This window comes from Erythrolamprus reginae, chromosome 1, assembly GCF_031021105.1.
Source record: "Erythrolamprus reginae isolate rEryReg1 chromosome 1, rEryReg1.hap1, whole genome shotgun sequence".
Taxonomy (NCBI): Eukaryota; Metazoa; Chordata; class Lepidosauria; order Squamata; family Dipsadidae; genus Erythrolamprus; species Erythrolamprus reginae.
In genome coordinates this window covers 313777689-313792151 of record NC_091950.1, presented here as the reverse complement: position 1 = coordinate 313792151, position 14463 = coordinate 313777689, and the positions used below count along the sequence as shown (strand labels likewise).

The 14463-nt window shown below is 45.4% G+C and overlaps 1 protein-coding gene across 1 annotated transcript in view; it reads right to left on the bottom strand.

Annotated features, from left to right (window-relative positions):
- Positions 1-10784, bottom strand: part of PDE7B (phosphodiesterase 7B) — a 178810-nt gene extending 168026 nt beyond the window's left edge. The window contains exon 1 of the mRNA XM_070733596.1: positions 10671-10784. Coding sequence (XP_070589697.1) covers positions 10671-10691 — 21 coding nt within the window. The 5' untranslated portion in view covers positions 10692-10784. The remainder of the gene's footprint in view (positions 1-10670) is intronic.
- Between the last annotated feature and the right edge of the window lie 3679 nt (positions 10785-14463).

The following is a 14463-nucleotide window of genomic DNA, read 5'->3' as shown; positions in this document are numbered from 1 at the left end:
GTGTTCATGTCAAATTTTCCTAAACGACTCTCTTCAAACCTCTGTAAGAATGTTCTAAAGATAGGAGCCTCTATAAGAATTCTACAATTGTGTCAACTTCCATGAGTATGCATTAAATCACCAAACTTCTCAATATTAGAGTAGTGCTCATTGGGAAGAGAATTGGTTCATAAATCTTCTAAATAACCAGCAAAACAGACATTTAGCACCTGGTGGCTATAGTTCTATGCAAGCTAACTTGAGGCTCGCTTGATATCATTAAGGAAATATAAATAGGACTGTGGAACATTCTGAAATATTTCTAATGCATTCTATATAGAGGGTGCAGTGGAATGATACACTGACTGTACATTGGATTAGACTGGCAAATTTATTACAGTCAAAGACCATCAATATAATAAAGACAGAACATCCAAGAACCATTTCAGATTCCTAGAATCTAAACATTTTAAAATCTCATTGATTCTAGTAGCAGATGCTTCGATGATAAATGTAGTCCTTGTCTTACAGCAGTTCGTTGACCATCCAAAGTCATCACCAAATTGGTCGTCACCCAAGTCAACAAAGACATGCTAGGTGTTGAGGTTCTTGGACATCTGGAGAGAAATGACTTACAGGATTCATGACTTTTGGCTGACCAACAAAAATTGATGCATTGTAACTATACAAAAGATATACATTATCTCGCTACGATGAAGGCACATTGAATTAGACTGGCAAACTCCTGTTTCCTTATACCCATGATAGTGAACCTATGGCACGCATGTCACAGGTGGCACACGGAGACTTCTCTGCAGGCACATGAGCCATTAACCAGCCCAGCTCCACCATGTATGTGTGCGTGCCTACCACCGGCCAGCTGGTTTTCAGGTCTAACACATGCACGCTTTCTCCTCGATGCCTTCCCAGATCTCTGGAGATTCCACCCCAGCGCTGTTTGGGCATGCAAGGCTTTGTTTGGGGTTGGGGGGCTTTTCCCTCCTCCCAACACTGTTTCGGGATGTGAGACCAGTACAGGGTGGGTCGTGCATGAATGCATGGGGGTCCAATGTGCAGGGAGTGGGATGGGTGAGAGGGGCATTGTACTATGGGTGTGGGGATTTATGCACGCACAACAGTGTGCACACACACTTTCAGCATCCAAGGGGAAAAAGGTTCGTCATCACTGCCCTGTACTAATTTTCACTTGTAAAACGGAAATAATAACTATTGCTACAATGTCCTTAACAAATGACTGCAAATAATTCCCTGCTTAACGAGAGTAAAAATTGTGATAATGCAATCGATAGATGCCCTGTGACCTCACTATGTGCTTCGTAGTAACACAGAAATGATTCCAGAAGAAAATTGAGATTTGCTAATTGAGATGTTGCACCCTCCAGAGTGCAAAAAAACAGCACAATGGGCAAACTGGAAGTACATTTTCTGAATTTCCGTTTGCCGGTTGTGCTGTTTTTTGCACTCCGGGGCTTCAGGAAGCTTCCTGAACCCTCCAGAGTGAAAAAAACCCAGCACAATGGGCAAACTGGAAGTGCATTTTCTGAACCTCCATTTGCCGGTTGTGCTGTTTTTTGCACTCCGGGGCTTCAGGAAGCTTCCTGAACCCTCCAGAGTGAAAAAAACCCAGCACAATGGGCAAACTGGAAGTGCATTTTCTGAACCTCCGTTTGCCGGTTGTGCTGTTTTTTGCACTCCGGGGCTTCAGGAAGCTTCCTGAAAGGGCAAACTGGAAGTGCATTTTCTGAACCTCCGTTTGCCGGTTGTGCTGTTTTTTGCACTCCGGGGCTTCAGGAAGCTTCCTGAACCCTCCAGAGTGAAGAAAAACAGCACAATGGGCAAAACGGAAGTGCATTTTCTGAACTTCCGGTTTGCCCGGTTGTCCATTTTTTCATCGTCCCAGGCTTCGGTAAGGCCAGGGATGGGAGGGGGGATTGTTGTGCATGCGCAGGGGCAGGACAGGTGTGTGTGTGCATGCATGCATGGTGGGGAGAGAAGGAGTGTGGGCACATGCACATATGCTAGCCCCTTTTGACACGTGAACCAAAAAAGGTTTGCTATCACTGGTGTAGGGTCTCCTGCTTGAGCAGGGGATTGGACTAGAAGACCTCCAAGGTCCCTTCCAGCTCTATTCTGAATTAAAAAGTAATAGACAAGGTTCAGCTCCCAAAAGCCTATTTTGATATGCTTTTACAAAAACCTTCCTTTCAAAATACATTCTAAAAGTTCAGTAATTAAAAAAGATTAGGACTTTTATGAATTAACAGTTTGGCAAAATTTAATTTCCGGAATACATTAATGATAGTTGCAAATGACACTTTTATTATTTCTTATATAGCACTGACCTTGTTTTTTCTCTTGCATGCCACTCTGAACAATTTTCATTTCAAAGTGCTTCGGCACAATGTCCTTTGCATATAAGATTACTCTTGTTTATGCCTTTCGTGACTTTTCACATCCACTCACTCAAAATTTGCATTGGTAAACTTTCTACCATAAGATATTGGGGGGGGGGAGGTGTCTTAATCTAATACAAAATCCTTCTGTTTATCAGGTTAATGTCTTCAAACCCTATTTGCTAATAATATTGTCATTGCCGTAATGCTAAATCAAAATGCATTAAAACTAGTAATAAAATCTGAAGTTCTCTGCCTGCTTTCTAGTTTTAAACGGATCCTTTTAAACTTCTGTGCACTGTCAACTCATAACTTGTACTTCTGGTTTCAGCCCAACAGTCCTTTGCAGTTTTAGTAAACAGGACGAGTCTCTGTTGGCTCATCATTTACAGTAGGGTTGGAAATCTGTGGTCTTCTGAATAACAACTTTCAGTGTCCTTTCCCAATGGCCACTCTGACAAGGGTTGCTGGGAATTGTTCAACACAAGGATTCCTCCTGGGAGAAGAATACACAAACACAATGGCCCTTTAATCCAGGGATCTCCAACCTTGGCAACTTTAAGACTTGTGGATTTCAATTCCCAGAATTCTCCAGCAAGCTTTGTTGGCTGGAGAATTCTGGGAGTTGAAATCCACAAGTCTTAAAGTTGCCAAGGTTGGAAAACCCTGCTTTAATCTCTCCAGGCATAAACTGCAAGGTTTTGCTGAACACAAGGAAAGCTGTATTTCTAGAGGAGGCTAACAGGGTTTTCTTTTTACTAGCAACAGAGATGAGTAGAGGAATGGGAACTGCAGTTTAATGTTTCCAAATGTAAAATAATGCACTTGGGGAAAAGGAATCCTCAATCTGAGTATTGTATTGGCAGTTCTGTGTTAGCAAAAACTTCAGAAGAGAAGGATTTAGGGGTAGTGATTTCTGACAGTCTCAAAATGGGTGAACAGTGCGGTCAGGCGGTAGGGAAAGCAAGTAGAATGCTTGGCTGCATAAGCTAGAGGTATAACAAGCAGGAAGAGGGAGATTGTGATCCCACTATATAGAGCACTGGTGAGATCACATTTGGAATACTGTGTTCGGTTCTGGAGACCTCACCTACAAAAAGATATTGACAAAATTGAACAGGTCCAAAGACACAAAAAGAATGATGGAAGTTCCTAAGCATAAAAATTATCAGAAAAGACTTAATGAACTTAATCAGTATAGTCTGGAGGACAGAAGGGAAAGGGGGAACATGATCAAAACATTTAAATATGTTAAAGGGCTAAATAAGGTTCAGGAGGGAATAGGAAGGTGACACAAGAACAAGGGGGCACAAAATGAGGTTAGTTGGGGGAAAGATCAGAAGCAATGTGAGAAAATATTATTTTACTGAAAGAGTAGTAGATGCTTAGAACAAACTTCCAGCAGACGTGGTTGGTAAATCCACTGTAACTGAATTTAAACGTGCCTGGGATAAACATACTGTATATCCATCCTAAGATAAAATACAGGAAATAGTATAAGTGCAGACTAGATGGACCATGAGGTCTTTTTTCTGCTGTCAATCCTCTATGTTTCTGTGACACTTTCGAATTGTTCTGCTCTATTCGGTTTAATTTTTAAAAAGGTAAAAATTAGCTAATTTTTACAAATATTTGAGCAATCTTACCTATATGTTCCCTTTTCCTAACAGTGAAGCTGGAAAAAGCATTTTCCTGCCAAAAGAGCACATATGATTCCAGCCAACAAAAAGAAGGAAAGATCAAGCCATTTATTCCAATTTGTTACACCCCCTCCCCACAAGTAGCTAGAGGAGGTGATTGTGATGGGGTTGCAACTACTTAATCAAAAAGCAAGTGCAGAAACAAATATTTTATTTTTATTTATTTATTTATTTTATTACTTGGATTTGTATGCCGCCCCTCTCCGAAGACTCGGGGCGGCTCACAACATGTAGAAACAAATCATAAGTAATCAAACAATTTAAAATTTTAAAGATTTAAAAAACCCCATATACTAACAGACACACAAACAAGCATACCATATATAAATTAAACGTGCCCAGGGGGAGATGTTTCAATTCCCCCATGCCTGACGGCAAAGGTGGGTTTTAAGAAGTTTACGGAAGGCAGGAAGAGTAGGGGCAGTTCTAATCTCCGGGGGGAGTTGGTTCCAGAGGGCCGGTGCCGCCACAGAGAAGGCTCTTCCCCTGGGGCCCGCCAACCGACATTGCTTAGTTGACGGGACCCGGAGAAGGCCCACTCTGTGGGACCTAATTGGTCGCTGGGATTCGTGCGGCAGGAGGCGGTCTCGGAGATATTCTGATCCAGTGCCATGAAGGGCTTTAAAGGTCATAACCAACACTTTGAATTGTGACCGGAAACTGATCGGCAGCCAATGCAGACTGCGGAGTGATGGAGAAACATGGGCATACCTAGGTAAGCCCATGACTGCTCTCGCAGCTGCATTTTGCACGATCTGAAGTTTCCGAACACTTTTCAAAGGTAGCCCCATGTAGAGAGCATTACAGTAGTCGAACCTCGAGGTGATGAGGGCATGAGTGACTGTGAGCAATGAGTCCCGGTCCAGATAGGGCCGCAACTGGTGCACCAGGCGAACCTGGGCAAACGCCCCCCTCGCCACAGCTGAGAGATGTTGTTCTAATGTGAGCTGTGGATCGAGGAGGACGCCCAAGTTGCGGACCCTCTCTGAGGGAGTCAATAATTCCCCCCCCAGGGTAATGGATGGACAGATGGAGTTGTCCTTGGGAGGCAAAACCCACAGCCACTCCGTCTTATCCGGGTTGAGCTTGAGTCTGTTGACACCCATCCAGGCCCCAACAGCCTCCAGGCACCGGCACATCACTTCCACCGCTTCGTTGACTGGGCATGGGGTGGAGATGTAAAGCTGGGTATCATCCGCATATTGATGATACCTCACCCCATGTCCTTGGATGATCTCGCCCAGCGGTTTCATGTAGATGTTAAATAGCAGGGGGGAGAGCACCGACCCCTGAGGCACCCCACAAGGGAGAGACCTAGGAGCCGACCTCTGTCCCCCCACTAACACCGACTTCGACCGGCCAGAGAGGTAGGAGGACAACCACTGAAGAACAGTGCCTCCCACTCCCAACCCCTCCAGCCGGTGCAGAAGGATACCATGGTCGATGGTATCGAAAGCCGCTGAGAGGTCAAGGAGCACCAGGACAGAGGATAAACCCCTGTCCCGGGCCCGCCAGAGATCATCCATCAACGCGACCAAAGCAGTTTCCGTGTTGTAACCGGGCCTGAAACCCGACTGCTGGGGACCTAGATAATCGGCTTCTTCCAAGGACCGCTGGAGTTGGAGTGCCACCACCTTCTCAACAACCTTCCCCATAAAGGGAAGGTTGGAGACTGGACGGTAGTTATTAAGCACAGCTGGGTCCAGGGAGGGCTTCTTGAGGAGGGGGCGCACAAGCGCTTCTTTATAGAGTGATGGAAAAACTCCCCTCCCCAAGGAAGCGTTGGTAATCTCCTGGGCCCAGCTCCGTGTCACCTCCCTGCTGGCCGAAACCAACCAGGAGGGACACGGATCCAGTAAACAGGTGGCGGAACTCACAGCTCCAATGGCCTTGTCCACTTCATCAGGTGTCACCAGATCAAACTCTTCCCAGACAGGTGGACAATTTACAATATACATTTGTAGAGCTAGACTCTATCCACTTCCTCACAGAAAACTGATGGGAGCTTCTGAAAATGAGCCAGAGGACGAGCGACAGCTGGACTGATGCCCAGGACTGCCTTCAACTCAACAATAGTCATTGTAGTTGGGGAACTCGTAGGGGGCGAGCACTCACAAACAATTGAGAGATGACAGATGGAGAAGTCTTGATGGAATTGCTGGAAGCAAAAGCACACATCTCAGACTAGGACTGAGTCGAAAGAGGGGGGGATTCTAAGATGGAAGGCACTATTTATGCATTTTCAGACTCAGTCCTAATTGGCTAATGGACAAGGTCAACCCATCCTTGGAGGCTAAGTCCACCTACCATGGAGAATGACTCAATCTAATATAAAGGTCTAAACCCCTGATGACACATCTATGGCACAGAGAGCCTTCTCTGCTGGCACATGTGCCATCGCCCCAGGTCAGATCTCCATGGTGTTTCTTTCATGAACTTCTGTTTCCGGGCAAATGACAAAATAGAAGCTCACGAAAAAAAAATCTCACTTCTTGCCACATTGTCGATGCTGGGATGCCCCTCCTCCTACCAGGCAGCTAGTCTTTATTATTATTATTATTATTATTATTATTATTATTATTATACTAATTAATTAATTAATTAATTAATTAATTAATTAAATTTGTATGCCACCCCTCTCCGTAGACTTGGGGCGGCTCCCAGCAATAGTAAAAAAGCAATGTACAATACAAATCTAATATTTAAAAATCTAAAAACCCATAATTTAAAAAACATACACACAACATACCATATATAAACTATATAGGCCTGGGGGAGATGTCTCAGTTCCCCCATGCCTAATGGCAGAGGTGGGTTTTAAGGAGTTTACGAAAGGCAAGGAGGGTGGGGGCAATCCTAATCTCCGGGGGGAGTTGGTTCCAGAGGGTTGGAGCCGCCACAGAGAAGGCTCTTCCCCTGGGACCTGCCAGACGACATTGTTTAGTTGACGGGGCCCAGAGAAGGCCAACTCTGTGGGACCTAACTGGTCGCTGGGATTCGTGCGGCAGAAGGCGGTCCCGGAGGTATTCTGGTCCGATGCCATGAAGGGCTTTATAGGTCATAACCAACACTTTGAATCTTCAGGTCCCTGCTGCACTGGGTGTGCATACGTGCATGCCCGTGTACATGTCTACATGCATGTCTGTGCATGCATGTGTATGCACACATGTCCACACATGCACACACGCACACCTTTCAATTTGCGCACTGCGCACGCACAGTTTGGACACTCGGTTTCTAAAAGGTTTGCCATCACTGGGGTAGGCAAAGTTGGTTCTTCTATGACTTGTGGACTTCAACTCCCAGAATTCTTGAGCCAATCATGCTAGGAATTCTGGGAGTTGAAGTCCACATGTCATAGAAGAGCCCACTTTGCCTGCACCTGATTATAGGCTAATGTATTTCCAAATACAAATTAACTTTTGAGGTCACAGGAAAGTGTCTGTGGGTATTCTCACTCATCCAGGTCATGGATGATCTCTTGTTTTGGAATTTTTTTCCTGACTTTTTTTTACTGTTTGGAAGTTATCCCCTCAACTGCTGCTTAAAAAAGGGTCCTTCCATCAGCCCCCGGATTTATACTTACTTTTATTCCTTTGCCCCAAGCACAGTTGATCAGCTCCTCAGCTGTGTTTAGGGTTGATTCTAGCTACTGAGCATGCGCGGAAGCAGAATTGCATGAGGGGACAGGCTCGCCTGTGCCCGAGTGGAGCAAGTGCACAGGCGCGAAACGTTGCGATGCGAACCAGTGGCGAAGGTACGTGGAACCCACTCCTGTATAAGGGATATTTATCCTGCAGGGAGAGAACACTCTCGCAAGCTGCGACTTTGGATACTAGTTCAGAAAGTTGGAATTCTTCTTTCCCTCTTCCATTGGTTTTCCTATATTTTTTCAGACCTTTGCAAAGCAATTATTCAAGATGAACATGTGTTTTTTATATGTAATAGTCACATATATGCACTATGCCTGAAAACCCCCAACATTTATAAAAAAATTCTGTACCTGGCTAATACAATACATTCAGGGTCGAAAATAGTTTTCCAATGTGGCAAAAAGAAAAAAAAAGAGGGGGTGGAATATTTATTATTTTATTTTATTTTATTAATTAATTGGACTTTTATGCCGCCCCTCTCTGAGGACTTGGGGCGGCTCACAACATACAATAAAACAATACAAAACAAATATTAAGTGTTGTACTTCATGATTCTTGACAAATGTATCTTTTCTTTTATGTACACTAAGAGCATATGCACCAAGACAAATTCCTTGTGTGTCCAATCACACTTGGCTAATAAAGAATTCTATTCTATTCTATTCTTAACCCAATTAATTACTTATTTTTTTTAAAAAAAACCAAAACTATAGAAAACGGTCGTTTCATTCAATCCACTTTCTCTCAACTCATTCATTGGCCAGGGAGCAAGGATCTAATAGCCCCAAGTCTTAAGACTCTTGCAGAAGGCAAGGAGGGTGGGGGCAGTGCGAGCCGGGGCCCCTACAGAGAAGGCTCTTCCCCTAGGCAAATGACATTATCTAATTGATAGGACCTGGAGAAGGCCGATTCTATGGGACCTGACCAGTCGCTGGGATTCATGTGGCAGCAAGTGGTCCCATAGGTATAAGGTACAGTATATTGGGACATAGGAGGCAATAAGTTTTAGCCAACATTTCCACTAATCACAATGGTTTGCGGACTGGTCTTTCAGAAAGAGGGCGATTGTCCAGCACAACATGTGAAATGGTATCATTAAGCAAAGCATTAACAAGCAGCTTTCTTTTGTTTCTGCAGCCACCGGCAAAGGAAATGGAGGAGCTGCAGTTATGCATGTGCATAAAAGTCCTTGTCCCCCCCACCACCAGGTACTGCAGAATATGCAATTGTCCATTCACGGCACATAGCCAATAAGCCTGCATTTTGGAGCTAATATTTGGCCCATTTCTAAGCTAGTCCTTATGAAGTCAAGCACGGGTAACTGCCCCCCCCCCCTACAAACAAGCCTTCGAAGTGCATTCGTAGGGTGAACCTCGGCAAATGCTTCTGCTCCTTCCCTCCCTCCCCCCGTTTACAGAAGCAACTTGAGTCTGAAAACAAGATGCCTCCCAAAAAATAAAAAATAATGCATTCTCCCTCCCCCCTCCCCCCAGCGCGCACGCGTTATTCAATTCTTGCAGACGTTCTACCTGCAATCTTTTAATTAAAACGCGCGCGCGCACCACAAGTCCGTCGCCGGCTACCAGGCGCGCGGGGGGGACGGGACGGGACGGGAGGACGAGATTAAAACAAAAACAAAAACACGCGTCTCTCCGTGCGAGAGTCGCTCTTTCCAAACGCCCGAAAACAATGTGGGCTCTGTTTTCCACCCCAGCTCGGGTTCCTGCGGCACACGCAGGTCGTTTCATTTGCTGCAACAGTCGTCCCAAGTGAGAAGGCTGCAGGCTGCCCTTTTGAGGACGGCCGGTCCTGAGCGGCGCTGCCTCACTTTCTTCTTCGGCCTCTCTTCCCGCGCTTGTCACACACACACACCCCCACCCACGCCAGCCGGCTCTCCCAAGCTATGGACGCTGAGGGGAAATATTAACAAGGGGCGCCGGCCGCCTTTTCGGCGAAGGGTGAAGAACGCCCGGGCGTTCGTAACTTCCCCCCTCCCCCTTGAAAACCAAACCCGCAAGACCCCCGGTGCTTGAGACGCAACACCCTATTCCGCGGTTCTTCCGAATTAAGAAGCGACTCCTCGCGCCCAGCCCCTCTTGAGGGACTCTGCGCTTCAAACATTACTGAAGGAAACTGGCCCGTGAAGGGCGCGGGTCGGGGGGAGGGGCAGGAGAAGGGGGAGCACCTTTCTATGATTTTCCTCAGGCAATTCGTACAAGTTTCCAGGATTCCTCGCCTCTGGTTATTGGCGCGGATACTGACAGGGAGGGAGGAGGGAAGGAAGAGGGAGGGAGAAGGGGAGAAAAGGGGGCAGGAGGGGAGGAGAAGGGAAGGAAGAAAGGAGAAGGAGAGAGGGAGGAGGGGAGGGAGGGAGAAGAGAAGGGAGAGAGGAAGGAAGAGTGGAAAGAAAGAAGGGAGGGAGGGAGAAGGGGAGAAAAGGAGGGAGGAAGGGAGGGAAGAAAGAAGGAGGGAGGGAGGGAAAAGGGAAGGAAGGAGGAGGGAGGGAGAGAGAAGGGAAGGAGGAGGGAGGGAGAGAGAAGGGGAGGGAGGAAATGAAGGGAGAAAGGAAGAAAGGAGATTGGGAAGGAGGGAGAACGGGAGAAAGAGAGGGAGGGAGGAAGGGGAAGGAGGAAGGGGGAGGGAGAAGAAAGGAAGAAGGGGAGGAAGGAAAGAGGAGGAGGGAGGGAGGGAGAAGGGGAGGGAGGAAGGAAGAAGGGAGGGAAGGAACGAAGGAAGGAAGGGAGCCTGTTTCACAGCACAGCTCACCAAACTGTTTCTTTCAAAATACCGTTGTTTAAGTTCGTTCAATTAACTTTGCGCAACTGCAGTCTCTCCCCAACACCACCTCCGTCTCGTCCCCCCTTTGCATCACCCTGAAAGCGTCTTGAACCGTGCCGCCTCTTCGGCTCGCCAGGAGTACGTACCTCAACCATTAAACAAGACATTTAACCATAGTGGCAGTTCGGTGACCTCTGAATGCCGCGGAAACTGGAAGCGGCGCAGCTTGCTCATGAAAGCCTCGGCTGTGCACGCTCCCCGAAGCTCGCATCCAGGCTCAGGCAGAGCATTCGGGGAGACGCGCCAAGGGACGGCGGAAGGTGCGCATTGGCTCGGAGAAGGGCAGGAGGGAGGAGGAGGAGGGGGCGGCAGGGGAAAAAAAAGTGCCGGAGCGGGACGCACGCGGAACAGCCGAGCCAGACTTCCCGGCCGGGCGAGAGCCGGAGAAGAGCTCCGCGGCGCTTGGCGCAGTCTCGGGCTGGCTGAGCGGGCGAAGGCCGAGCCGTGCCTGGTTGGGAGGTGCTGTCAACTGCCACAGGCACAGCGCGGCCGGCCAATCAGCGGCAGCGAAGCCTCCTCTGTTTATGTTTCCTCGTTGGAAGAGTGACGTCAAAGGGGGTTTAGTTTTTCCTCTGCATGTGCTATTAATTTTAAAGGACTACTATGGGAAGAATGCGGCGGCCGTGATTTCGGCAGGCGAGCTACCGCTCTGGATAGAAACTGGAGACCTTCGTTATTATTCTTAAAGTGGTTATTACCGCCGCCGCCACCACCACCATCATCATCGCCCCAAAGGTGCTTTTTCAAGAGGCAACTGGACTTACCGGGTTTTCTTTGAAGACGTTTGGCTTCTGATCTAAAGCTGAAGAAGACCCCCTCGCCTCCTGGACATGAATCGTTTCAACTCCTACCCTCAAAACATCGCTACAGAGCACTGCACACCGAGACAACTAGACACAAGAACGCCCCCCCCCCCCGAATCCCATCACCCTGCTAAACAAATAATCCCCACAGCACTGTCAAGCTATTCACTAAGGCTGCATTACTATTACTGCAAGTTTTTCCTCATCGAGTCATCGTTCCTATCACCCATCTCTTCCCATAAATGACTGTAACTTGTTGCTCTTATCCTTACAATTTATATTAATATTATTTCCTGATTGCTTATTTGAACCCTATGACAATCAATGTGTTGTACCTCATGACTCTCGACAAATGTATCTCTTCTTTTGTGTACACTGAAAGTATATGCACCAAAGACAAATTCCTTGTGTGTCCAATCATTTCTATCTACCTACCTACCTACCTACCTACCTACCTACCTAACTATCTATCTACCTACATACCTTCCTACCTATCTATCTACCATCTATCTATCTACCATCTATCCATCCATCCACCCACCCCTCTATCCATCTATCTATCTATCTATCTATCTATCTATCTATCTATCTATCTATCTATCTCTACCATCTATCTGTCTGTCTGTCTATCTATCTATCTCTACCATCTATCTGTCTGTCTGTCTGTCCGTCCATCCATCCATCCATCCATCCATCCATCCATCCATCCATCTATCTATCTAGGACCAACTTACCAGGACCAACCAGCCAACCTGCATGTTGCAGAAGCTCAATCAAAATTCAGAAGGAGTTTCAGGGGTAAATCAGGATCTGTTCTCACTCATTATAGCTCACCGTGTTTTATGTACTCCTGCTTCCCAGGCATTGTTGCGGGCTAGCAGTCAGTCGCTACCTCTTAAAAGTGCTATCCCTTTACCTTGAAACAACAGTTTGGGTCTTTATTTATTCATTTAAAGCCAGTTTCTCTCGTGCCAGCACGAAGGGCATTGGATGATCTAAAAAGCTAAGCAGAATCAATATTATTTCAATGGAAGATTAAGAAATACTATAGGTAGAATGAGAAGTGGGAGAAAAATCCTAAATGGCAATGCAACTATTTCAGGGAGGGATTTGTCTTTACCAGGATTTGTGGCTTTATTTCAATAGAAAACGTTTTGTGTTACAAAATGGGAAAGGGGAATCATTGCATTTACTGCTGATAAGACAAGGGAAAGTGCTTCAAGAAGAAGAAATGTGGAGGGAGGGGACATTACAGGAATGGTTAGACAGCAGTATGATTATCCCTACTCAGTTCTGATGGCACTATAATCCTTCTCTGCTTGGTGTTATTTTCTTCTGCTTTTGAATCAGACATTATGTTGAATCTGCTTCTTGTTTATCTGTTCACCAAATGCTTAGCCCACATTTTAAAACATGACATATCCACTGATTTCAGCTGAACTCCAGATGACTTCACAAATGCAGCTATCTAATTTTTGCAGCACAATGCAGAAATGGATTGTATTGCCTTCTTGCATTTTATCTGATTTCAGTCCATTTTATTTCCAGTTTCACCTGTACAGCCCTTGAATGTTCTTTCCCTTTAATACTAACCACGTTCAGTGCAATCTTAGCTGCTGATGTTTCATGACCCAACTACGTAGCATCATCAGAGCTAGAGAAAGTGGTGTTCCCCAAGGCAGTGTCCTAGGACCCACTCTCTTTATACTCTACATAAACGATCTCTGTGACAATATTACAAGCAACTGTGTTCTCTTTGCTGATGATGTTAAACTATTTAATGCTTCTGATAATACTGCTACCCTTCAAAAGGACTTTGACCATGTAGCTGAATGGTCTAACAACTGGCAACTGCAAATCTCATCCAACAAATGCTCTGTCCTACACATTGGTAAAAAGAATCCGAATACATGTACTAAATACACACTTGGACAAACTGAACTCGCAGAAGACCCTCACTCAGTCAAAGATCTTGGAGTACTCATTTCCAATGACCTAAGTTCCAGAGCCCACTGCAACAGCATTGCCAAAAAAGCACTAAGAGTCACAAACTTAATTCTACGCAGCTTCTTCTCTAAAAGCACCAATCTACTAACCAGAGCATACAAACCATTTGTCAGACAATTCTTGAAAACAGCTCACCTGTATGGAATCCTCACTGCATAACAGACATTAATACAATTGAAGGAGTCCAGAAATACAAGAAGAGTCCTCCACTCCTCCTCACGCAACAAATTACCTTATTCCTCCAGACTTCAATTACTATGTTTAGAAAATTTACAGCTGCGCCGCCTCCGAACTGATTTAACTGTTAATTAAATCACACATCATAATGTACTCCCTGTTAGCAACTACTTCACCTTTAACAACAACAACACAAGAGCATGCAATAGATACAAACTATATGTAAATCGCTCTAAACTAGACTACAGAAAATACAATTTCAGCAATAGAGTGGTCAACGCCTGGAATTCACTACCGGACTCTGTTGTTTCTTCCCCCAATCCCAAAATCTTCAACCTTACATTATCTACAATAGACCTCTCCCCTTTTCTAAGAGGTCTGTAAGGGCCGTGCATAAGTGTACCTTTGTGCCTACCGTCCCTGTCCTAATGTCTTTTTTATCTTTTCTATCTCTACTTTATATTTATATTATGTTAAACATACTACAATGCAATACTATATGTGTATGAATGAATGAATGAATGAATGAATGAATGAATGAATAAATAAATAAATAAATAAATAAAACAAAACAGTATTCAGACAAGCACAAACTCACTCCAGCAACCATGCTACAGTAGAAAAAGGAAGCAGTCTGCCTATGCAACATCTTCCAACAAAGTAGATATTCAAACAACTTTATCAGAAGGGATCAAAACACATATCAGAAAAAAACCAATAGACTATTACAAGTACATGGTATCTGAGATAGGTAAAATGAGGATCCAGTCTGTTGGGGCAATATGCTGATTCTGTAAGCTGCTTAGAGAGGGCTGTAAAAGTACTATGAAGCGGTATATAAGGTTAAATGCTATTAAATGCTATTGCTATCACCATTTCCATACCAACCAGC